Below are 21,382 nucleotides of genomic sequence, written 5' to 3'. Positions count from 1 at the left end.
CTGTTCTCATGACTTTAACCATTAATGCCTTATTGATGACAAGGTGCAGCAACAAAACCAGTGGTGGAAAGTTATTTAGTACATTTACCTAAGCACTGTACCTAGGTACAAAATCAAGGTACTTGCACTTCTGTAGTACTAGTATATCTGTGTAATGAAATTTTATAGTTCTACACCACTACATCACATCTCAAAGGCAAATATTGTGTGTTTTTACTCCACTAAATTTGATCGACAGATTTAGTTATTTTTCAGATTGCAGTTCTTTATACCCTTCATCTTGTGAAACCCATGTATCTCCATAATTGGTGATTTTATAATAATTATTATTTCCATGCCTCTGCGCCAGAGACATTATGTTTTTGGGTCGTCTGTTGTCCCTCCATCCATCGTAGTCCATTCTCAGTCCCATTCTCTTGAATGCAGTAGTTCAAGAATGCCATTACAGAATTTCTTCAAATTTGCCACAAACATCTGGTTGGACTCCCCAAAGACTAACTGAACAGATTTTAGTGGTCAAAGGTCCAGGTCCCTGTGACCTTGCATTTCTCTCATTCTCGTAAACGTGATATTTCAAGAAGGCCTTAAAGGAATTTAATTTCTTCAAATTTGGCACTGACATCAACTGGGACTCAAGAATTAATTGATTAGATTTTGGTGGTCATAGGTCAGGGTGACATTTATACTGTTACTGCACCTTGACCGCTTTGCAGAGGCTTACAACTGCACGGTGGTGATTAATTATTTAATTACAAATATGCGGTTTCACAGATGGTCAAAGCACATTAAAAATCCTGTTTCTTATATTATATGATTCAAAGAAATCTGCATACGCACAGTGTAACACAACAATACACCAACAATTCAACTGATGTTGTAACTTATAGTTTCCTTCATAGTTGTGAATATACAAAGGGATCTGTGTCTGTTTAAAAACCTGTCCTCTGGCATAATTAGTACTTGTCTTTTGTTCATATCATGCCAAACCTCAGTGTTTACTTCTGAAATAAATGCTACACATTCATAAATAGATAAAGAGTTTCTTTCTTTCTTCTTTGATACTTTAAAACCCTCCTGTCCTTCGCTTTATCTTTGCATAACAGGTGTCACATTATTAGGTTTCTGATGTTTCAAATCCATCACCCTTGTTGATGACCAGCTGTTTAATGTGTATGTCCTTTTGATGTGATTTCATCATTCTCAGACTTTCACTTTTTGCTTTCTTTTGTGGCTTTCTTGCTGTGTAAATGTTAAAGCACAAATAACAGCCTGTTTATCTGTGTGTGTGGGTCACAGTGGGTTTTTTGTTATTTATCACTGGCCTCATTTGCTTTTTGTGGAGCTGTCAGTCAAATCTCATAGCCTCCCTCATCAGATGGAGATAAAGCTCACTCCAGGAAGTGATCAAGTTTAACACTCGCTGTCGGTTAGATGAGGACAACAGAGCAACGGCCATGAGATGCGACTAAAAGCTCCAGAAAAATCTAGTAAGTGGGCTTTGAGCAATGCTTATTTGTACTTTTAACTTATACATGTAATTGGCCAGGATAGGTGGGCTTTCAGGACCATCTGCTGGTAAGATTAGGAACAAACTAACTCCAGGATACTTAGTATGGGAAGCTAAAAAAAGTATAAAAAATCTCAAACAGTGTCACCATATTTGCTTAATAATTCACATTCACTCATATAACATATATATATATGTATATCAACATATACAGCTCTTCTTCTGGCTTTTTGTTTTGAAATCACCTGATTTCGATCTTTGACTAATCCGGAAGAATACCGGAAGTAAACAAGTCTCCATTACTGCGGCGGCATCTCCTTTCCTCCCGCGAGCGTTTGAATCCAAGCTGAACTGAGAAGTTTGCAATTTTACACTTTTACCTTCACTTTCTGTGTAACGTAACTTTTGAAAACGACGTATAGGAGTCCGCGAAGAAACAGTTAAGTACTCGGCTGCTTCAAAAGTAAACACAAAAAAACACGTTGAATGCGAAACACACAGCCTTTGTTCAGTGAAGAGTGTACCTGTCTGAGACCATACAGTCAACTAATTGTGGCGTTATTGTGAAGTACAACGTTATTTGCTCTAACTAGGGCAACCTAATGACCACAAATGACCGATACCATTATTTAATACTGTATCTATGGCTGTCACCGTCAGCAGTCAGTAGCCACCGCAGCAACACAAACTGTTCGTCGGATTCACTTCTCACTTGATCCAGAAGAGAGCGCAAATGTGTTAAGAGAGAGAGAGAAGCCCCGGCGCCTGATCATGAGGACGCTGTGCCAGGTGCGGGCTGCAGCATCAGCACCGCTCCTCCTCCTCCTCCTCCTCCTCCTCCACCTCCTCCTCCTCCTCCTGTCCGCAGCATCTCTCTCTCTGCTTGCACTGAGAGTCAGATTGAGAGAGGAAAGACACGCCGGTGTTTCGTTTTGCAACTCCAATGCGTGTGACCGACATTCTCAAATGAATCAACACCAGAGGAACCTCAGGGTAAGTAGCACAAATGCGGATTTTTTTTTTTTTTTTTTTTTCATTTTTTGTAGCAATGCTTTGGAGTCTATCGTTTTCTTGAAGAAGTGTCGCATGTATTTTTGCCTGTAGGATTCGGGTCTTGGTGCTGACTCGGTCCGCTCAACTAAATATGGATCTGAGCATTTTATTGTTGCAGTGCAGCTTATGAGAGAAAATGTGTTCCAGATAAAAAAAGATTGCAGTTGACCTGCAGATCTCACTGTAAGTGGAGCAGTAGGCTGAAGTAGAGTGGCTATTGCGTGGTTGAGAGTGTGAGGTTAGACAAGGAGGAGCAGGTTGGTGTGATTGATGGAGCAGGTCAGGTCTCTGTGGGTGATGCTAATGATGAGACATAGATTATCCAGGCTTTAGACCTGACTCCTGCTATGATCCACTGTACTAAGGTGACAGCAAAACAATCTTAAGTGTTTATTCTGGAAAGTGTTTATTATTTGTTGGTTTTGTGGAATTTCATATCCAGATTTTCTACCAAAAATAATTTCTGGCATCAAGGGGGGAAAAAAAAGAGGAAAATGTTATTAACATGCCAGAGAAGCTGTTGTGTGCATGTGTTATAGTGCTGTTATGCTGACTCAGACTTTATACATTTAATGGAAGTGAGTTTTGAAGGAGCAATATGTAAAGAATGAGAAGTTGAATTTAAGATATGCTTCATCTGGAGAGCAGTTGAACCATGATGGACATTTTTTACATGATTTAACACAGATAATTGTTTCAATCTTGCAATATCCTTCGATATTTCTGCCTGTTTCTTCTCCTCACCTTCACCTCACCACACAAAAAGACCTCACCTCTTCTTTAGTATTGTCTTATTTCTGTGCAAAGCCCGAGGAGGAGTCACATGCACAGTACTTTAGCTACTTTTGAGACATTTCCCATGTCCTCAGCCTCACCTTTAGGCTACTTAAAGTGGAAGGAGGAGAGACAGGAAGGGACGTATCAAATAAAGGTGAGCAGATTGAGGACACGTCTTTCACGCTCAGCTGTCTCTTGTTGTGATTGATTGGTGTCTGATGATCAGGATGTCCTTGAGACTATACAGGGGGCTGGTTTTCCTCTCACTTTGAGGGTGTGTTACTTATTTTACTCAACTTTAACTGTTGTTTCAGCTTTGCAACTGTGTAAGGAACCACACCATTTAGCATTTGAGGGCACTGCCCAGACACATGGTCAATAGATTCCTCCCTGTGCATAAAATGTGTGTGAGAAGTGTGTTTTTTTGCATTTATCGAAATTGTCTGCAGCCATTATCGATTCCAATATCAAAGACTTCCCACGTCTATGGATCCCCGCAGTCCATCTCGCTAAATCTTGCCAATCCCTCCAAGTCATGTTAATGTGGAGGTTGACACTGCATCAAAGCAGGGGCAGCAGAGTCTGTGGCCTTGGCTGGAGCTGCTGTTCTAGATGCTGATGCATGTGTGATTGATTCATTACATCTGACCTCTGCAATGTCTGAACAGCGATCAATTCTGCAGATCTCTGCCAGGAAAACCACTCGCAGCGCAGCAGTATATGTTTGCGTGTGTGTGTGGTTTGTTGTAGTGTTCAGGCTCAGGCACTCGTGTATGTGTGTGTGTGTGTTTCTGCAGGTAAGACAGTTTGTCACAAAGCCCATGAGTGTGTAGCACACCGGTGCGACCTTCAAGGGCATTTTATAGGACAGGAGAAATGAGAAGGAGGAGGAGGGAGATAGTGAGAAAATAGAGATGATAAGTGAAGTGAAGCAGAGAGGAGGGGAAGTGTGTCAGTATGCCTTTCAATTTGTTTGTTTTTAATGTATATATAGCTTTTTTATGCTGTTTTTAATTGGACAAAGTACTGTGCTAATTGATACCTCAGAGGGCTCTATGTTGTAGAATACTCATGTGGATGTGATTTTTTTTTTTTTTTGCAAAAGTGGTTAAATGTGTGTGAGACAAGAGAGAAAGAAGGGCAGTTCTTTCACTAACTGGTGTTGTGACTTAGAATCAAACAATTTGGAGGCTTCTCTTTGCTCACTATAAAGATGGTGCATGTGTGTGATTGTGTTAATGAAGTGTCAACACACATGCAAACACGCATTCTCAAATTCACGCGGTCTTTGTCTGGAAGGTGGCAATGAGCTTGTTGTAGCTCCTCCCCTGCAGTCACGGCCAGGACATCAGAGGGTGAACGGAGAGGCACGCCCCCGCTGATCACACACACACACACACACACACACACACACACACACACACACACACTTTACAGTCCTACGGGGAGTCAGTATGAAAGACTTTTTTCACTTGTGCATGTGCATCCATTTGCTGAATTTGTGCAGCCAATTTAAGGGGAGAACCACAGATTTTTTTTTGTGCATATAAATTATATTAGTCAGCAAGCTACAACCTATGTTAAGCAAATGAATGCCACTCTGTGAATGAATCCAAACCAAGTCCGTGCAGCAGTGTTTTATGAGGACAGAGCACAACTTGTAAAAAGCCACACAATCATTTATTTTTTATGGTACTTTTCCAGACTGTACGCTGATATTCTTTTGAGCCTTGTTCCCAAAAATAAACAGAACAGCAGCATGTGAATCCTTAAACTGAGCATCATTCCTTAGGAGCTCTTTGCACCAGCCTGCACTCTCTCACCTTCCTTTGTCTAATGTATGAAAACAGTCCTTTTGTTACACACAGCCACTTTAAACCATTACCATATATTTTTTTTTTTTTGCACATCATTTTTACCACCCCCCAAAAAGACCCTCAGCTTGCTCTATTCTTTGCTCACCTCTCACTGATCCTTTGCCAGTTTTCCCTCCCCCACACCCCTGGGCTTTGCCACTTGCACATTACACATGCATACACACACTCACACACACTTACACACATTGCAATACAAACTACAGTCCCCCTCATGCTCTCCTCCCCCTTCCCTCACTCTCTGCAGCATCATTTGTTTCTATTATCATTTTTTCCTCCCAAAATAAACAGAAGTGACTCAGCCTAAGTTGCTCTCAGCTTTTCTTTGTCTGGGCTGCCTCACCTTGCCAGCTTTATGTCTGACTGCTAACTTCCTTACGGTCCCACAGAGAATTCCACTATCGCAGAATTCTTTGTCTGCAACTGCTTTGCATTCGAAGTGAACTCCTTTCCTCTTCTCTTTGTCCCCTTCATACAGTTTTACCCGCCAGCCATGCAAGAGTTAATATTTTTCTCTGCGACAGGAGTGAGGGTAGTGGGTGGAGGGGCTTTGCTAATAACAATGCGGTGCAACCAGCAACCAGCGTGGTCAGACATCCTTTTTCTCCTCTCTCCTCTGTGCCACCCCTGTCTGGATCTGAGTTTTAACTGCAGGGCTCAATGAACCAATAAACTCTCACATGTTCCTCCCTCTCCTAATTCTCTCCTGCAAATTGTAGCAGTCAGTGTGTTTCTAATCACGCTAATCTCCCTACTATTTCCTCTTTGTTTTTGCTCCCAACTCATCTTGCTCCCGTTCATTGTCATTTCTCTTTTCATTTCCTGCACATTTGTCTTCCGTTTATCCATCTCATCTACAATCCATCTTCACAGGCTGCGTAGCGCAGCATAGCCAGACAGGAAAAGCAAGACAATGTCTGATTGAGTGGAGATTCATTCTGAGTTCTTGCCAAAAGAAACACTGGAGAAAAATATAACTCAGGATATTTTTAATGTGTAAGTGTATTTTTGCAAGCCACATTTTCACTCAGTGAGAAGCTGTCTCTTTGTCTCAGCTCCTGCTGCAGTCATAGTCACTGCCTGTGTCTATGTGCGTCTGTGTGTGTGTTTGTGTAGGTGGTACACATGTTACTGTTTGTGTAACTTTGAATGCAAACGTGCAAGAGTATGCATCGAGCTCTTATGCAAGTTGAGGTTCACCTGTTTTCTTTTTGTTGTCATCTTGTCAGCTGTGTGAATAACAAAGAGACAAACCTTGCGTGTGAACATGCGTTGAAAGATGGGTGTGTGAGCACGTGCCTCCATTTTTCATTTTGCCTTGGCTAATAAATCCTATTATTGGCATTTTGTGAAATTCCGGCGATTTCATAGCGAGTAGTGAATACCACATGCCTGCGCCCAATACGGAAATAAATCAGCTTTTATTGCAGATGATCTGATTTTCTCATTCTCCTTATTCAGTTAGGTATGACCACCCACTCTGACCCGAGAGATCCTGCAGAAATCCAGTTACAGTTCCCCCTTGCCATATAGAATGACTCCCTCTGGGGTACAAAAAGCCGTCTGACTGTGTGTATGTGGGAGTGCAGTGGGAGAGAGAGACACAGGGGGAGAGAGGAGGGATTATTTGGGAAAATGTAGTCTGCTGCTGTACTGTCTATGCAGATGAAAATGGGATTGATCACTTTGCCCTGCCCTCATTAACTCCCTGTTATTAAGGTGGAAGTAGATATGGAGGGAGGGAGAGGAGGAAGCGATAGAGGCAGATGTGAAAATATTTTTTTAGAGAGCAATAAATTGGATGGGAATAGGTGAAGTGAGCAAGCTTAAGTGAATACAGTTGGGAACTATATTGTGCTGCAGTCAGGGATGCAAAGATTGTTGATTAGAAGCAGCTCTATTGTTTTTTTGATGCACATCTGTAGAAAAAAGTGCAGAGCAACTGGAGGATACTATTTCTGGATATTTCCCGATTCTGCCTCACTGTTCTCTTTGGTGGTAATCCCTTTGCTAGTGAGCTATTGCTTGGTTCACACACACACACAAACACTCAGGCATAGTTCAGTGAATCACCACTTGTGAAATTCTGTCTACAGGGTGTCTATTGAGTCTTCTGTGAAAACCGAGCGTTTAGCTTATTTCAGTGCTATTTCTGTCTGTGTTGTGGTGCTGACAGAGATGGGAGGAGAAGGCAAGGATGACTAAAGCTTAGCTTATTTCTGAATAGACTTTCTCACTAAGCTTTATCCTGTTGGATGATTATATGTGAATAGAATACAAAGTACAAGGATGCAGGAATACTAGTTTTATTATCCCAAAAATGGATGAGAGGATGGTTGTTTCTGTGTGTGCAACATTTGTCAGTTTATTTTTGGATGTGCAAAAGACTTGAATGTATCCCTTTCTGTAGGGCGTCGATGTTCACAAGTTGACACTTTCACACGCACACATTTTTAACACAATCCAGGAAAGTGTACAAAGATATGCAAGGTGATGTCATTAGAGATTAATTACATGCTTGGAAAGACACAGCGCATGGAGGACTTAGAGTTTCACCTTTAAGGATAACTGCTACAGTGCAATTTAATGTAATCCAGCACTAAATCTAATAATGTCATGTGCTAACACTCAGGAGTCATAAATTATGTTAATGCACACGTAGCATCTGTCCATTTGTGTTTGCTCCATCTCTTTTGCTTCTGTTTCAGTGTGCTGGAATTCACACCTCTGCAAATGTATATGTGTGTGTATGGATGAAAGGGAGATGGCATAAGGGAAATACGTGTGTGTGTGTGTGTGTGTGTGTGTGTGTGTGTGTGTGTGTGTGTGTGTGTGTGTGTGTGTGTGTGTGTGTGTGTGTGTGTGTGTGTGTGTGCGTGCAACTCGTTGGGGTTCCCCTGGGACCAAGCAGCTATAAAACCTGTCTGCTCTCCAGTGGGGGAGGAGAGGAATAAAGCAAAGTGCCAAAGACAAATGGCTCCTGTAACAGCCACATGTGCTGCTGGACCGACAACAAAGACACAGAGAGTGTGTGTGTGTGTGCATGTGTTGATGTGTCTGTCAGTGCAGGTGAATGTCTGCACTCATATGCACATACACTCTTTATGTTGCCACATCAGTACATGTTTTGGAAAATGCAAATCAGCTGACTGACGTTAAAACAAGTTGTGTGTTATACTTTTTATCTGGCTTGAATTTGCAGGTTCATCGACTGAAAAAATGAGATAAGATAGTCAAGTTCTTGATAATGCTTTTTCTTGTTTTGTGCTCTGAAATAAAATACAGTGCAGCACTCAAATTCAAGCCACTGAATGAAAATACGAATCACAATCCTCACATCTTGAAAACTGAAATCCCCTCTTATTTTCCGATTCTCCACTGAAGGGAATGTACAAAAATTATTGGGATGGGAAAGGAAGCTGAAGCATGAACCTCCCCTGCATTCAAGATATTTTAGTTTCCTTTTTTTCATTTCATTTTAGTCACTCCACTTCCTCTTTCCACTGAATAAAAACACATATGCATTAGATCAGATGACATGTAGCTCTTTGAGATCAGATGTCTGATTTTACTTTAGATCAATTAAATGATACATGATTACATTTAAAATTAACACTGTCTTTTTTAGTGTAAGTATTTGATTGATAAACAAGAAATTAAAAAAAAATAATAAAATGAATAATCTGGGATTAACAAAAATTGCGAGCCTGTCCTGTGCTCCTTTAAAATTCAGACTGCCTACCCTTAAGCAAAATACCCCCCTTGCCCCCTTAGCTGAGCCCTTTCCCTGTACCAATAACTTTCATACAGTCCCTAAGAAATAAGGATAGGAAAGTCCACTTATACCATATAGATTCTGGCCTTACTGCTATCAAGAGATTCACTATCAGCAGAAAAAAAAACATATAAAATGCAAATGTATCTCACCAGTTTCATCAATGGGAGCGATTTAGCACTCATTAGCATTATATATAGTGAAGGATTTTCAATAATTACTTCACTCTGCTCTCTGGGGCTTCTATCAGGAAGTCCCCTCAGAAATGGGGCTCTGTAGCTCGTACTATTGAGGTTTGAATGTTGTATTCCCTTCCATCAGCCTAATTAGAAAGCTCTCCGGCATCAACCCTCTTCCTTTCTATATCCATCTGCATGTCTCATCTCTCCCACCTCATGTCTGCGTCTCATTTTTCACCCACACAGACCTGCTCACATTCAGAGAGGAAAAAGAAAAGGAGAATGCAGAGGGCCTTCCTCTCTTTTTTAATTCTAGATTTTATTTTGCCCTCTTTTTCCAGTGACTCCATCATATTGCATTCTCAGCTCGTCATTTTCCTCGCTCTGAGAAGGGCTTTTTGTGGTTTTAATGCAGCACTTGATAGGTTAGGAGCCCAATGAAAACCACAAATTCCTGTCCTTCACGGACTTTGATCACTGCTGAGATATGGTCTTATCCTGCCTCTTGCTCTCATCACTTCAGCAATCCTTCTATCTGCCCACTTGCAGGGATATGATTGCTCCTGGATGAGTAATATGTACCTGGCAGGAAAAAAAAGCCTGGCTTTAACTCAGCTATTCTACTGTGTGTACTTCGAGTGTACCTCGTGTGCACTGTATGTTCCAGTAGCTGCATGTATATTTCTACATGGCTGTATGTGAGTTCACATGTGGAAGCATTGCACAGCAGAATGTATGCATGAGCTGCGAGTGTAGAAGCATAAAGCCAGCCCGTCTCTTTCTAAAGCCGACCTTTTCCCCTGATGGAAGACGCAGAGGTCAGGACGTGTATTCTCCAATTCCCTGGGATATGGCATTGCCATGACAACAGAAGCAGGGCTGTTGATTTTTCTTTCTTCCTGCTGTTTTCCCAGAGGAGTTCAGATCGAGTTGTTACTCCAACTTGGTGAAACAAAGGTGAAACCAAGACTTCATTGCATATTCCAGCCCAGACCAACTCAGCATGCATATATGCAAGAATAATAAGTCTTGCCCTCTCTGGTATGCTGTGGATTCCATCACAAAGTCAAAATCAGTAGCACTTTTAAAGGTCCAGTGTGTAGGATTTAGGGAAATATATTGGCAGAAATAGAATCTAATATAAATATTGTGTTTTCTTCAGTGTATAATCACCTGAAAATGATAACATTGTCATGTTTTTGTTACCTAGGAATGGGGCCCTTATATTGGAAGTGGGTCCTCGTCCACTGAGTCCACCATGTTGCAACACTATGATTCTACACTAGCCCAGAAAGGGCAAACCAGATACTGGCTCTAGATACTGCCTTTTCTGTTTCCGTGTCGGTCACTGTAGTTACCAGCCTCGCCACGTGCAGCACCAGAAAAACACATTTATTTTATTTATTTATTTTTTACGTGAAATGTGTTTTTGCTGTTTTAAATCAAGGCGTCCTGCAAATAATTCGGCTCCAGGTTAAAAAAATGTTAATTAAACATCTGGGACTTAAGTCATCAGAAAGAAATTCCTGAATATCAAAAACGGAGGGAATCCTAACCAGGAGTTGCACATGGGAGACATTTCAGCTGTTTGCGATCTGTAATCCTCACTGTTAGATGTGACTAAATCCTACACAATGGCTCATTTAAACATTTTAATTCTGAAAGTGGTTGAAACTTGTAATGAAAAGATTTCTGCACACTTATTTATACATGTTTCAATTTATTCTGAGCTGTCAGACCTTCATCAGTGCATACATGAATCAATGATGAACAGGCAGGTAAAAGTAACCGTTCTCAGTCAAATCATTGGCACAATGCAACACACCTGTTTATAACCCTGGTGGTGGAACACAGTGTACTACCCCTTTTTGTGTCTCTTGATATTTTATAACACGTATGGCTCGCATTTATATGCCTCACGGTACGCCATTCAGTACTGAAAAACTACAATTCCCAGGAGGTGGCGCTTCTATTGCTAGTGTTGTAAACAGGTGTGTTGCATACTCCCAGTGATAAGACTCACACTGGTTACTTTTATCTGCCTCCAAAATCTCAGAATAAAGTGAAACACTGAATAGATGTAAGAGTGCGGATATCTTTTTTGCCAGTTTAGACTTTTTAATGTTTCCAGCTCCTTTTAAACCTCAGCTGGGTTGAGCAGTGGTCATCCTGCAGTTCTGAAAGTAGTGACCATATCATTATCATCAGGTTAATTTTTTATCGTATTCATTCATTTTGAAAAACTGGTCAATACATAAATTAGCTACCGTAATTGCTTGGAACGCCATTGGCAACAGTGTATACACGACTCAGAGGCTACTGCCAAAAATGGGCCTCGGCTGTTTGTTTTTTGGTTTTTTTTTAATTTGCAGTGTTTCCTCGACTCAAAGTGAAGCGGCTTGATCAAAGATGTCCACATTTGTTACACTTGTAATTGCATAATTCATATTCCAGTAAAAGAAAACATCAGCCCCTCACCAACAGCCATCCTGCTTCATCCCCTCACTCCCATGTGATCCTTTTTACTTTTCGCATCTAAGTAAGTGTGTCATCAACATACGAAAGCGCGACAGCAGGGAGAACCTGTCAAGTTGTTTTTTTTTTTTTATCTCAAAAAAACCTCTCCGGAAGCATCCACCTGATTTTGTATCCTTTTTATCATCGCAACAGGTCATTTAATTCCCATCGTCATGCAGGTTCTTTTGTTCTGTGTCTGATTGTGTTTTGCCAGATTGGTTTTGTCTGCCTCTGCTGCGAGGTGATGTGCAGCTTACTGTGGTTCAGCCACTGTGACTGAGCTTATAGTGCTCAGCCTCCCAAGACTGCTGTCATCAGCACAACCTCCGGTACTACATCAGTGCCGTAATTGATCTGCCACCATGTCCTCACAGAGAATTCCCTCACTCTTTCTAATACGACTCTCTGTCTCTCTCCCATCCCTCTCCTAATACCCGCCTCTTTGTATTGTCTGTTTTATAATTAGCTAATTATTTGATTGTGTGCACCAGCTAAGGGTAAATATTAGCAGTGTTCACAGAGAGTGCAGGAGACAGTGTGAGGATTTGAATACATATTGTTTGTCTATTTGTCTAACACAGTGAATTTTCCCTCTGCCTCTCTGCAATCGCTGCAGTGGCACCCCCAAGCAGTTGCCGAGGGGGAGACGTGGCCATGCCCTAGAAAAAATAATAGCAGGCCAACATTACTATGTTTAAGAGGCTGTCGCACGCTCTTTTTTTAAGTTAACACAAAGATAGTGGTATTTTGTGAAACAGGGCAGCCTAAGGCATCTGTTGGTACTAATCTTGTTGGCAACAGTTGTAGAAAATAGGGCCAAATAACGCCCCATATATAGGCTAACTTTTGGCAGTGGAACAACTGGCATTATCATTTTCAAAGGGGTCTCTTGAATACTCATCTCATCTGAATGAAAATTAGTTCTGTGGGTACGAGTCTTCCATAAACTTGAGTAGGTTTAATGTACTCCTTAAAATTTAAGTCGTTGATTTGTCTTTGTAAGTAAATGAAAAAAAAACAGTCTCAGCCTCAGTCTGTAGGGACTTGATTCAGTTATTTTAGGGGCATTGGTTTAAGTCCCAGGATGGACCAAACACGAAGTGTCTATTGATAGCTGGAGAGTTACCCTTGAGCAAGGCACTGAACCCCCAACTGCAGGGGGCGCCTGTCCATTGGCAGCCCCCATGATCTGACATCTCTCCATTAATGCATGTTTATAGGTCCTGTTGGTGCCTGTGTCTCGTTTTTTGGGCCTGTGTGTGTAATCTGTGAAATAACAACAGAAAAAACTGAATTTCCCCTTGAGGGACTTATAAAAGAATGCTTTATGCTTTGTATTAGTATGTGTTTCCTTAACTCTCCATACAGGCCTCTTCCTAGATACTAAAAATTGTAATTTCATAAATTCATTCTTGGCTTTTGGTTTTGGTGTGCTACCCAAAAAACGTGCAGTGGCTCCACCTCCACCCCTATGGAAATCTTCCAGGGGCACCACTGAATCTCTTATTCCAAGCAGAATATGACATGCTTCATAAAGAAGTGCTTACTTTGACCACTATCTGATCATTTCATACACAGTGTTGAAAAAGTTTTTATATTTGGTTATGAAAGCTTATAGTAAAACAACCTTCTTTTAACCTTATTCTGCTCACAGAGTTCCCAACAGCTTCTTCTGACAGACTCTTCAGGAAAACGTCTTCAAACTACTTCTAAGATGACCTTCAGGAATACAAATCATATCCTTGAATGTTTCCCTCTCCTGGTGCATTTGGACAAACTTTAGCTCTGCACTCGATGCATCAGATGTGCCACAGGCAGTGAGAGCTGCCTTCTTAGCAGTTCGCTCAGTTCACTGAGATTGCTGCCACAGGACACAAGGAGAAGGCACCTGCTAATGAGAGCAGACTCCCCCGCTGCACATATAATTAGAAGGTGGGAGTTTTATTTGAAGTTTGGAAACTACTCAAGTATTCAGCGTGATGGTTTGAAAACACATATATGACTACATAATGACCATCTTGGTCTAAATATACAACAGTCATTTGGCTGACGGCTTAGCTAGAATATGACTGCACTTAAACTTCAATCTATATGAGTTCTGTGAGGAAATGTGTTACCAACAAGTAAACAAAAGATATTTTCCTTGCTGGGCAAATGGAGTCTATTAATATTCTGCAATTTTAATGGGTTCGGTTCAAGGCAGGAGAATTCCTCATAGAGCTTGGATAATTATGAAGAGATTGAAATATAAAGAGACACCCGGAAGTCTTTCCTCTGAGAGCAAAAACCATAACAGAGTCATTTCATGTTGTCAGAGTCACTGAGGTTTTCTTGGGTGTGTTGATGTGTGGTTGTTTATTGGTTTGTGTGTTGTTTTTTTATAGCCTACAGCCGTGATTAAACCATGCACTGACATGATATGACAAAAGCTCTTTGCCCTCCCTGCCATCTGCTCATCTATTGACTCTACATGTTTCAGTGGCAACACATACAGTCAGTTATTTTGAAGTGGTATCTACTCAAAGCAACACAACCATTTAAATCTCTGTACATCGCGCAGAACATTGCCTTTAAAATGAAGCCGGACACACTGTTGCTGTTGCTGTGTGCGATGGAATTGTGGTTAAATCAGCCATATGGTGTGTTACAGAGGGCATGTTGAGAGAAGAGTGTTACCCCCGCTGTAGTGATCAGACCTACTCCCACACATCATTTTCATGTTTTCCATGTTGGAAACATACTTGCACTTGACATATGAGATGCCGGTTGCTTGTGTCACGCTTTCGATAAAACCATTTGAATATACTGTTACTGCAGATGTTTTCACCCTTTTCCTCATTCTGTCTCCTATTTTTCAAAGTCTCCTGAGGAAGAAAAGCTCATTACAAAGCACTTCGCACCCTTTCCTCTCTTCCTCCTCGCCTGACTTCATCAGACATCCCCAGAGTGATGCCTTCACTTACATACAAACAGTCTGTACACTCAGCTATCCTCCACTTCTCTCTTCACTCATCTCTTCTCTTCCTGCCCTACAGTGAACACCCATCATAATTTGATGATTGCATTATCATTGTTAGTGTTATACCACTCTTGCTTGTTACAGCTATTACTGTATAAGATTACTATATATAGACTTGTTAGCAGTGGCAGATAGTCCTATAGGCGACATAAGCAGCTGCCTGGGTGGCCATCAAAAAGCAGACAAAAGCCATCTAGGGTGCAATACAACACTAAGAGGACAGAATTTGCAAATTTTTATGTCATATTGTCTTTGTGTTTAGATAAGGGTTAATGTTTGTTGTTATTGTTATCTAAATCCCTAATGCTAACCCTGACCCCTAACCCCAATCAAAACTATTATTATTATTATTATTATTATTATTATTATTATTATTATTATTATTATTATTATTATTATTATTATTATTGCCTAAGGCCCAGATTGTGCTAGATCTGGAACTGCTCATAGGATGCTAATTTCTTTTAAATGGAAGGTAGTTTCAAGACTCATTTCCTGTTGTGCCTCAGATGTCTTTTTGTGCTATGGGCAACTAATAAATGACACAGTGGACTGCACAGTTGATTTCAGACATTGTTACTACCTAGACCAGACTAAGTTTAAAAGATCTGAAGAGGCTTTGTGGGAACAAAATCATTGAATAGGTTCGACAAAAGTGGCTGCATTTCAGGCAAGCTCGTATGCTTGTTGCCCTTTCTCACAATTATCTTTTCTTTTATTTCAGATTGAACGGACCTCCATCTCCCAGAAGAGCCATCAAAGACAACGTTGTTAGCTCACAGGAAATGCAAGATAAGTGGCAGGTTGAGGTGAAAAAGGTTCCATGAGATGACATTTTGTCCTTGGAATAATCAGCTGAAGGGCCATCATCACGCAGACCCTGAAGAGGAGAGAAAGGGAGGGAAGAAATACTCATAACTCTATAGATGGCCTCAGCACCCTGCAGGTGTCTTTGAGTGCGCCAAAAGAATCGGTCCGACATGAGCATCCCAACTGGTTTCCAGGGACTGAGAGTCAATGTTGACAGAGGAGAGAAGATTGGAAGCAAAACCCAGATCCAGTTCCCCCAGTCTGGGGATGATAATGCTAATCGATTATCTGCGATTGGCAATCAAGAAGGAAGAGGCTTGATAGAGGACACAGGTTACAGCACAAGCTCCATCCCTCCTTTGGTCTCACAGACTGAGTCTCCTGACAAGTTAGTCATCTGGGGCTCTGAGCAGCAATGTTTGGAGCCTGAGCTCAGAGAATTTGAGGTTTTGGACTGTCAGGAGATACATACATTCCTGGGTAACCGGGATCAGGAGGAGGAGGATGATGATGGAGGTAGTATCAGAGATGGAAAGGATGAGGGTCCCATGTCTATATCCTCGAGCTCAACTGCCAGCTCTGCTTCGACCGGCGTGAGGAGAAATGACAATGACAACAACAAAGTGGAGAGCAGAGTGCAGAGGGGTAGAGAGGTGCAGAAAAGGATTGCCTGTCACAGCACTGAAGAGCTGGACACATGTGTGACAGGCTCAATAGAGAAAAGGGACATCAGGTCAGGCAGGGAGAGACGGAAGGGAGGTCTGAAGGAATCCAAGTCTGAGACGAATGTGTTTGTTTCCAGTCTGTCCGCTGTTGCCCTCAGCGGGAGCCTGTCAAGTGCTCTGGATAGTAGCGGAGAAGCACAGTCTTTTGTCTCCCTGTCCAACTCAAAGACCAACCCGTATCCCAATACAAACAACACTACCTCAGCCCAGACCAGACGAAGGGCAGCCCCTGTGGATGCCAACCAGAACTCCCCGCCATCGCATCCTCAGGAGAATCTTGGCCGTCCTCTACACTACAGTCAGGATCAGAGACAGGAGGAGGGAAGTCATCATAGAAACGGATTGTCCTCTGATGTGGTACTGGGCCAGAGGAGGAAGGCAGGATTTGAGGAGAGGGTGCTGCCACCACGACGGCAGCAGCTGGTCAGACCCCTCTGTCAGACAGAGGTTGGAAGAGCGAAGAATTCAGAGTCTCATCAAGCTGAGATGGGGCAACCCTCTTCCCCCAATCCTTTTCCAGATTCACACGGCAATGTGTCAGCAAGAAAGTTTACAAAATCGGCTTTACGCGAACCATCAGATTTATCCAACCTATACAACACACCTGGAGTTTCACAGCCCAGGCAGGCAGCCCAGAGAGAGGCTCCACCTGTAGAAAAACAGTCGTCCACAACTGCATGGCGCAACTCAAGTCCTTCCAATCCTTCCACTTTAGATAAGAGACCTCAGACTCAGCTCACATACAGGAGGAATTGCACCAGTCCAAACAGGACAGGGGTTGATTCCAGGTCATCTACCCCTCCCCACTCCCCTCTCAGGACTCCCCAGGGTTCACCACGCAGGCAACCCTCCATGTACCTCGTTTCCAGGAATGTCTCCGGAGTGGTTCGACATGTCCCGTCAGGATGCAACCCTGCTGTAACGACATCAGCTCAGGGCTATGGCAACAGCTGCATGAGAGCACCAGTCAAAACCAACATAAGCACAAGTGGAATCCCCAAAGCGCCTCTTAACAACCAGCAGAGTTCCAACCACAACCCCAAAGAGAGCTCCCCATCACCTAAACTTAAACCTAAAGGAGTTCGACCCAAAATCATCACCTACGTCCGAAAGAATCCTCAGTTTAAGCCCCAGGCTGCTGACGGACCTTATCAGGTATCCTCTCTACCAACAAGGCTGTCAGCGTACTCACACAGCCAAACACCCACCTCCTTCAAAGATAACTCTAAAGACCCCTCCAAGCCCGATGCAGAACCCAGAGGAGCCCCGGTGCTCAGTGCCTCAAATCTGCTTTATGAAAAGTACCGCCAAGAGATGCAGGCAAACATCTTCCCATCAGGAATGCTGAACAGGAGTATCAGGCCCCCTGGACACACACACACCGTCCCTCCTGCACACACACACAGCCACACCGCACCCCCGAAACTGGGCAGCAAAGCAGATAACTTCTACAAGGCACCATCAGAGGTAAGTATACAGTTTTTACTATTTTAGGGTTTTTAATATAAATCTGTCTTAGAATAATAAAGCTGTCATTCTGACTTCTATTGTAGTATAGTATTGAGCTCATTTTCATTCAACAAAGAATCTTTCTATCATGCTGATATTTAACTTATTCCACTGTCACAACACATTCACACATGCAATGAAGAAAGGATTTAATTATGATGCTTCCCACGTCAATTAGCAGGAGATAATTACTTACATGACATACATTTTATTATATATAAGTAGAAAGACAAACCTTTACTGTTAAATGTGTTGATTCTGCGTATCAGTTTCGCTAGCTGATGTCCATAATTTTCTTTCCCCCAGTATATCACCATGTATAATTGATCACAGATCTTCCTGCATTTTATTCCCACTCTCTCCAGGGCTGCTCATTATTGCTTAAAAATCATCCCTTATTGATTCTGATTAAATAGCTTCATTTGGCATTCATATTCATACAGCGTCAAACACCAACATGCGGAAATAAATAGTTTATGCATTTTGAAGTACGAAGCCCACAGGGACAAGAGGATGCTCAACACTGTATATGTCACAGCATGCACGTTAGCAATTTGTCCAGCACACAGGCTGTTAAGAGACATCACTTACATATTGAATTATGCTGGTGATGTTGATGTGTATGAATCTCAGTTTGCCTGCATGTCATGAGACTGTTTATTACTTATGCTCCAAGGAACACACTTCAAGGTGGAGGAATTCTTATTATCACTTATTATCTACTGCACACGATCAGCCACATCACATTCTAATAATTTATTTTGCTCATACAGAAAGAGACATAAGTCTATATGGATGCCATTATATACTGTATGTAAAATATAGTTGAAAACATGCCATAGCCCTTTTTTTATGTTTTTCTCATCACATAGAGCCAGTTTAAAAAGTATTTATGTCTTTCCACTGCATAAAAAGCCCAGTTTTATGAAAAGACCATCTCTGTGAGAGTGTCCTAGAGTACATATATTTTTCACAGATTTTCACTGATAGCGTTTTTAAGTTAAATTGATTATTTTTGATCTGTAGGTGGGACGATCTGCCAGTTTTAAAGGAAGTACAGCTGAGGAGGCCCTGCAGTCCAGGACGGCTGCTCAGGCTGGAGGAAGTGGCAGCCTCCTGCGCTCAGGCAGAGGTCTGCGTCTGGGCCTGGGAGCTGTAACCAGGACGGCTACGGGCTCAGCCAAGGGCAGAGGACCCAGTCAAGGTCAGAGGTCAACACTGGTGTTCAGCCAGCCAGTCCAACCTGTCAGCCCAGCAACCAGTCAGAAAAGCCAAGATAACACAGGTGAGAGATTTCCTCACATTATGCTTCAGAGCAGGTTTATGTTTCCCTCACAGAAAGAATACCAGACGGGGATGGCCTCTTTTGAGCAACAGCATGTGTCAGATTTTATTTCAGCAACCTAAAACCCGACTCACTAGAGAGCTACCTGGCTTGAGATGAAGGCACCTCATTAAAATGCATTCTCTGAGATTCCCTTTGGCTGATCTGATTGGAGGGCTTTAAGAAAGAGATACTCTAAAGGGACTTTTTTTCTGCTCCAGAAGGCTGCCATCTACAAAACAAAATAAATAAATAAAAGCTTGCTTGCACTTTCTCCCCTCACACACAGCGAATTTCTAATTCAGATGATTCAGATACCACCTCTGACTGCTGAAATCAAATTACATTACAGCTCGGCTGTCGCTGGAATATCCAAGTATGAAATTTGCTCATCATTCTGCACACTGCTGGAAGGCTAGGCCATTTATCACCTGCATGCATATTTGATCTGCCCTCTTCCTGAGTGCGATAACCCGGACACACGGTAAAAATACACAGAGGCATATGAACCCTCGCAGATAACCCAAAACTGCACATACAGGATTGATCAGCACTTCGTTATGATGTGCCAGGCTTCCTTATCATAATCCCTATTAATACATACAGTATGTGTGGTGTCTCAGTGCCGCTTGGCCCTCTGGGAACTGCAGGCTTTGAAGTGCAAAGCAATTAACGTTTAAGTAACGTCAGTATGTTTCTGCTGGAATCATCTCTCATCCCTGCACTACACACACTGCATAAACACCAGTTATAACATATGCTGTATATGTAGCATGTATCTGCCCTTGTGTTTATAGGTGATGTTATTATGGGATTTCTGTTGTTTTCAATATTATTATTATTGTTTTTTCACTCATTTTTGGAGAAATCTGAGCCATTACCCAATGAGCAATTTGTTTTTCCTTTGTTCTTTTCACCACTGTGAATAACAACTTCCCAGGCTTTTGTGAAGGGAAATCTTTCCATCTTGCATACACATATTATAGTAATTATACTCTATGGAGCAGTCAAAGCACTCTCACTACACACATAATTACCGTGTATGTTTTAAATGTGCTATTGTTATGATAATGAGGATGATCCACATACAGGACAGGACGTTTGTGATAAAACTACTGTAACTTCTGCATATCAAGGCTCTCGTGATCCTGCTGTCTCCACAGCAGTGAGGCCTTTGTGCTTTGCTCGAGAAGCTCTGCAGAGATTGCATTGCACTCAATTATTACATTTAATAACATGCAATTTAAGGCTTAGCAGTGAAAATCCATACAGGTTGTCACAAGTCACCTTGGGCTGAAATTAAAATTGGTTGGTCATTATAGTGCTTATCCCGGCAGCCTGTCCCATTGACTTTTGTGTGACCGATTACAATTATTTGTCTCACGTTAGGAGGCTCTTTCTGACAGTGGGAACCATCGGATGAAGATGCTTTCATATCTCAGGGGTCGTTGAGAAGTGGAAGGTAGTTTTTCAGACCTGAGCGGAAAGTGAAATGGTTTTATTTAAATCTTTGGAATAGCTAAAAGGAGAAAGCTGCAAGCACAGGGAAACAATCAAAGTTTATGATTCATGATTTCAAATCCACACTTTCCTAAATTTTAGCTGTATTTTTGGACTACGTGAGAGCTGCTTTGTCAGGTATAGCATATTTTGCAGGTGCACTTTGTCGAATAAGAAGGTGACAAATGCAAGACAAACACTCTAAGTTGTGGTTGGCAGGAATCTTGAAATGACAGAAAAAAGGCAGTAGTGGAAAAAAAAATCCTCCTCCTACACCTCTCCCGACTTTATCCGAAGTCCCTCACACCAGGCGACCACAGACACATGCACACGCTTCATATAGTAACCCAGTGTTCCCCATATATTAATTTATTTAATCAGTTGCATGCAGCACATTAGCTCAGTCTCTCCTCGCCTGCTGTCTCTCTGTATTTATCAGACCACAAATGAGACAAAAAATAGCAAGCAAATGTCATCCCACGGTCCCTTCACCTCTCTCCTCATTGCTCTGGTCTGTTTTCTTTTGAGGAAAGCAGTCCATAGCTCAGGAGACATACCCTCAGCTGCAGCTGTAGCCGTTCAAATTCGGCAAGTGCACATCCCCCTGAGTTGTGTCTAACTTGTGCAACAGCAGCAACAGAAAGTTTGCTGATCTGGTGGGGAGTCAAGGCTATCCGGTCCCTCGTAACTAGGTTTTTAAATGGCTAAATTCAGGTCCCTGCAACTGCTGACTGGGGAGTTTTCTCTGGAGCTGCTGCCCGTCGCCTTTTTTGGGGTGGTTGTTTTGCAGTATAGGCAGTTGTTGCCACTGGT

General features: G+C 42.0%; 1 protein-coding gene across 2 annotated transcripts in view; it reads left to right on the top strand.

The window, feature by feature from the left end:
• The first annotated feature begins 1,844 nt into the window (after positions 1-1,844).
• mtus2a (microtubule associated tumor suppressor candidate 2a) overlaps positions 1,845-21,382 on the top strand; it is a 50,371-nt gene continuing 30,833 nt past the window's right edge. The window contains exons 1-3 of one of the 2 annotated variants that reach the window (XM_088088635.1): positions 1,845-2,500; positions 15,426-17,703; positions 18,772-19,030. In XM_088088635.1, coding sequence (XP_087944761.1) covers positions 15,682-17,703; positions 18,772-19,030 — 2,281 coding nt within the window. In that variant the 5' untranslated portion in view covers positions 1,845-2,500; positions 15,426-15,681. The remainder of the gene's footprint in view (positions 2,501-15,425; positions 17,704-18,771; positions 19,031-21,382) is intronic. The other variant, XM_042498575.2, reaches the window with a different exon arrangement.

This window comes from Plectropomus leopardus, chromosome 15, assembly GCF_026936395.1.
Source record: "Plectropomus leopardus strain MGB_pleo_1.0 chromosome 15, ASM2693639v1, whole genome shotgun sequence".
NCBI lineage: Eukaryota > Metazoa > Chordata > Actinopteri > Perciformes > Serranidae > Plectropomus > Plectropomus leopardus.
This window is presented reverse-complemented; position numbering and strand designations above follow the sequence as displayed.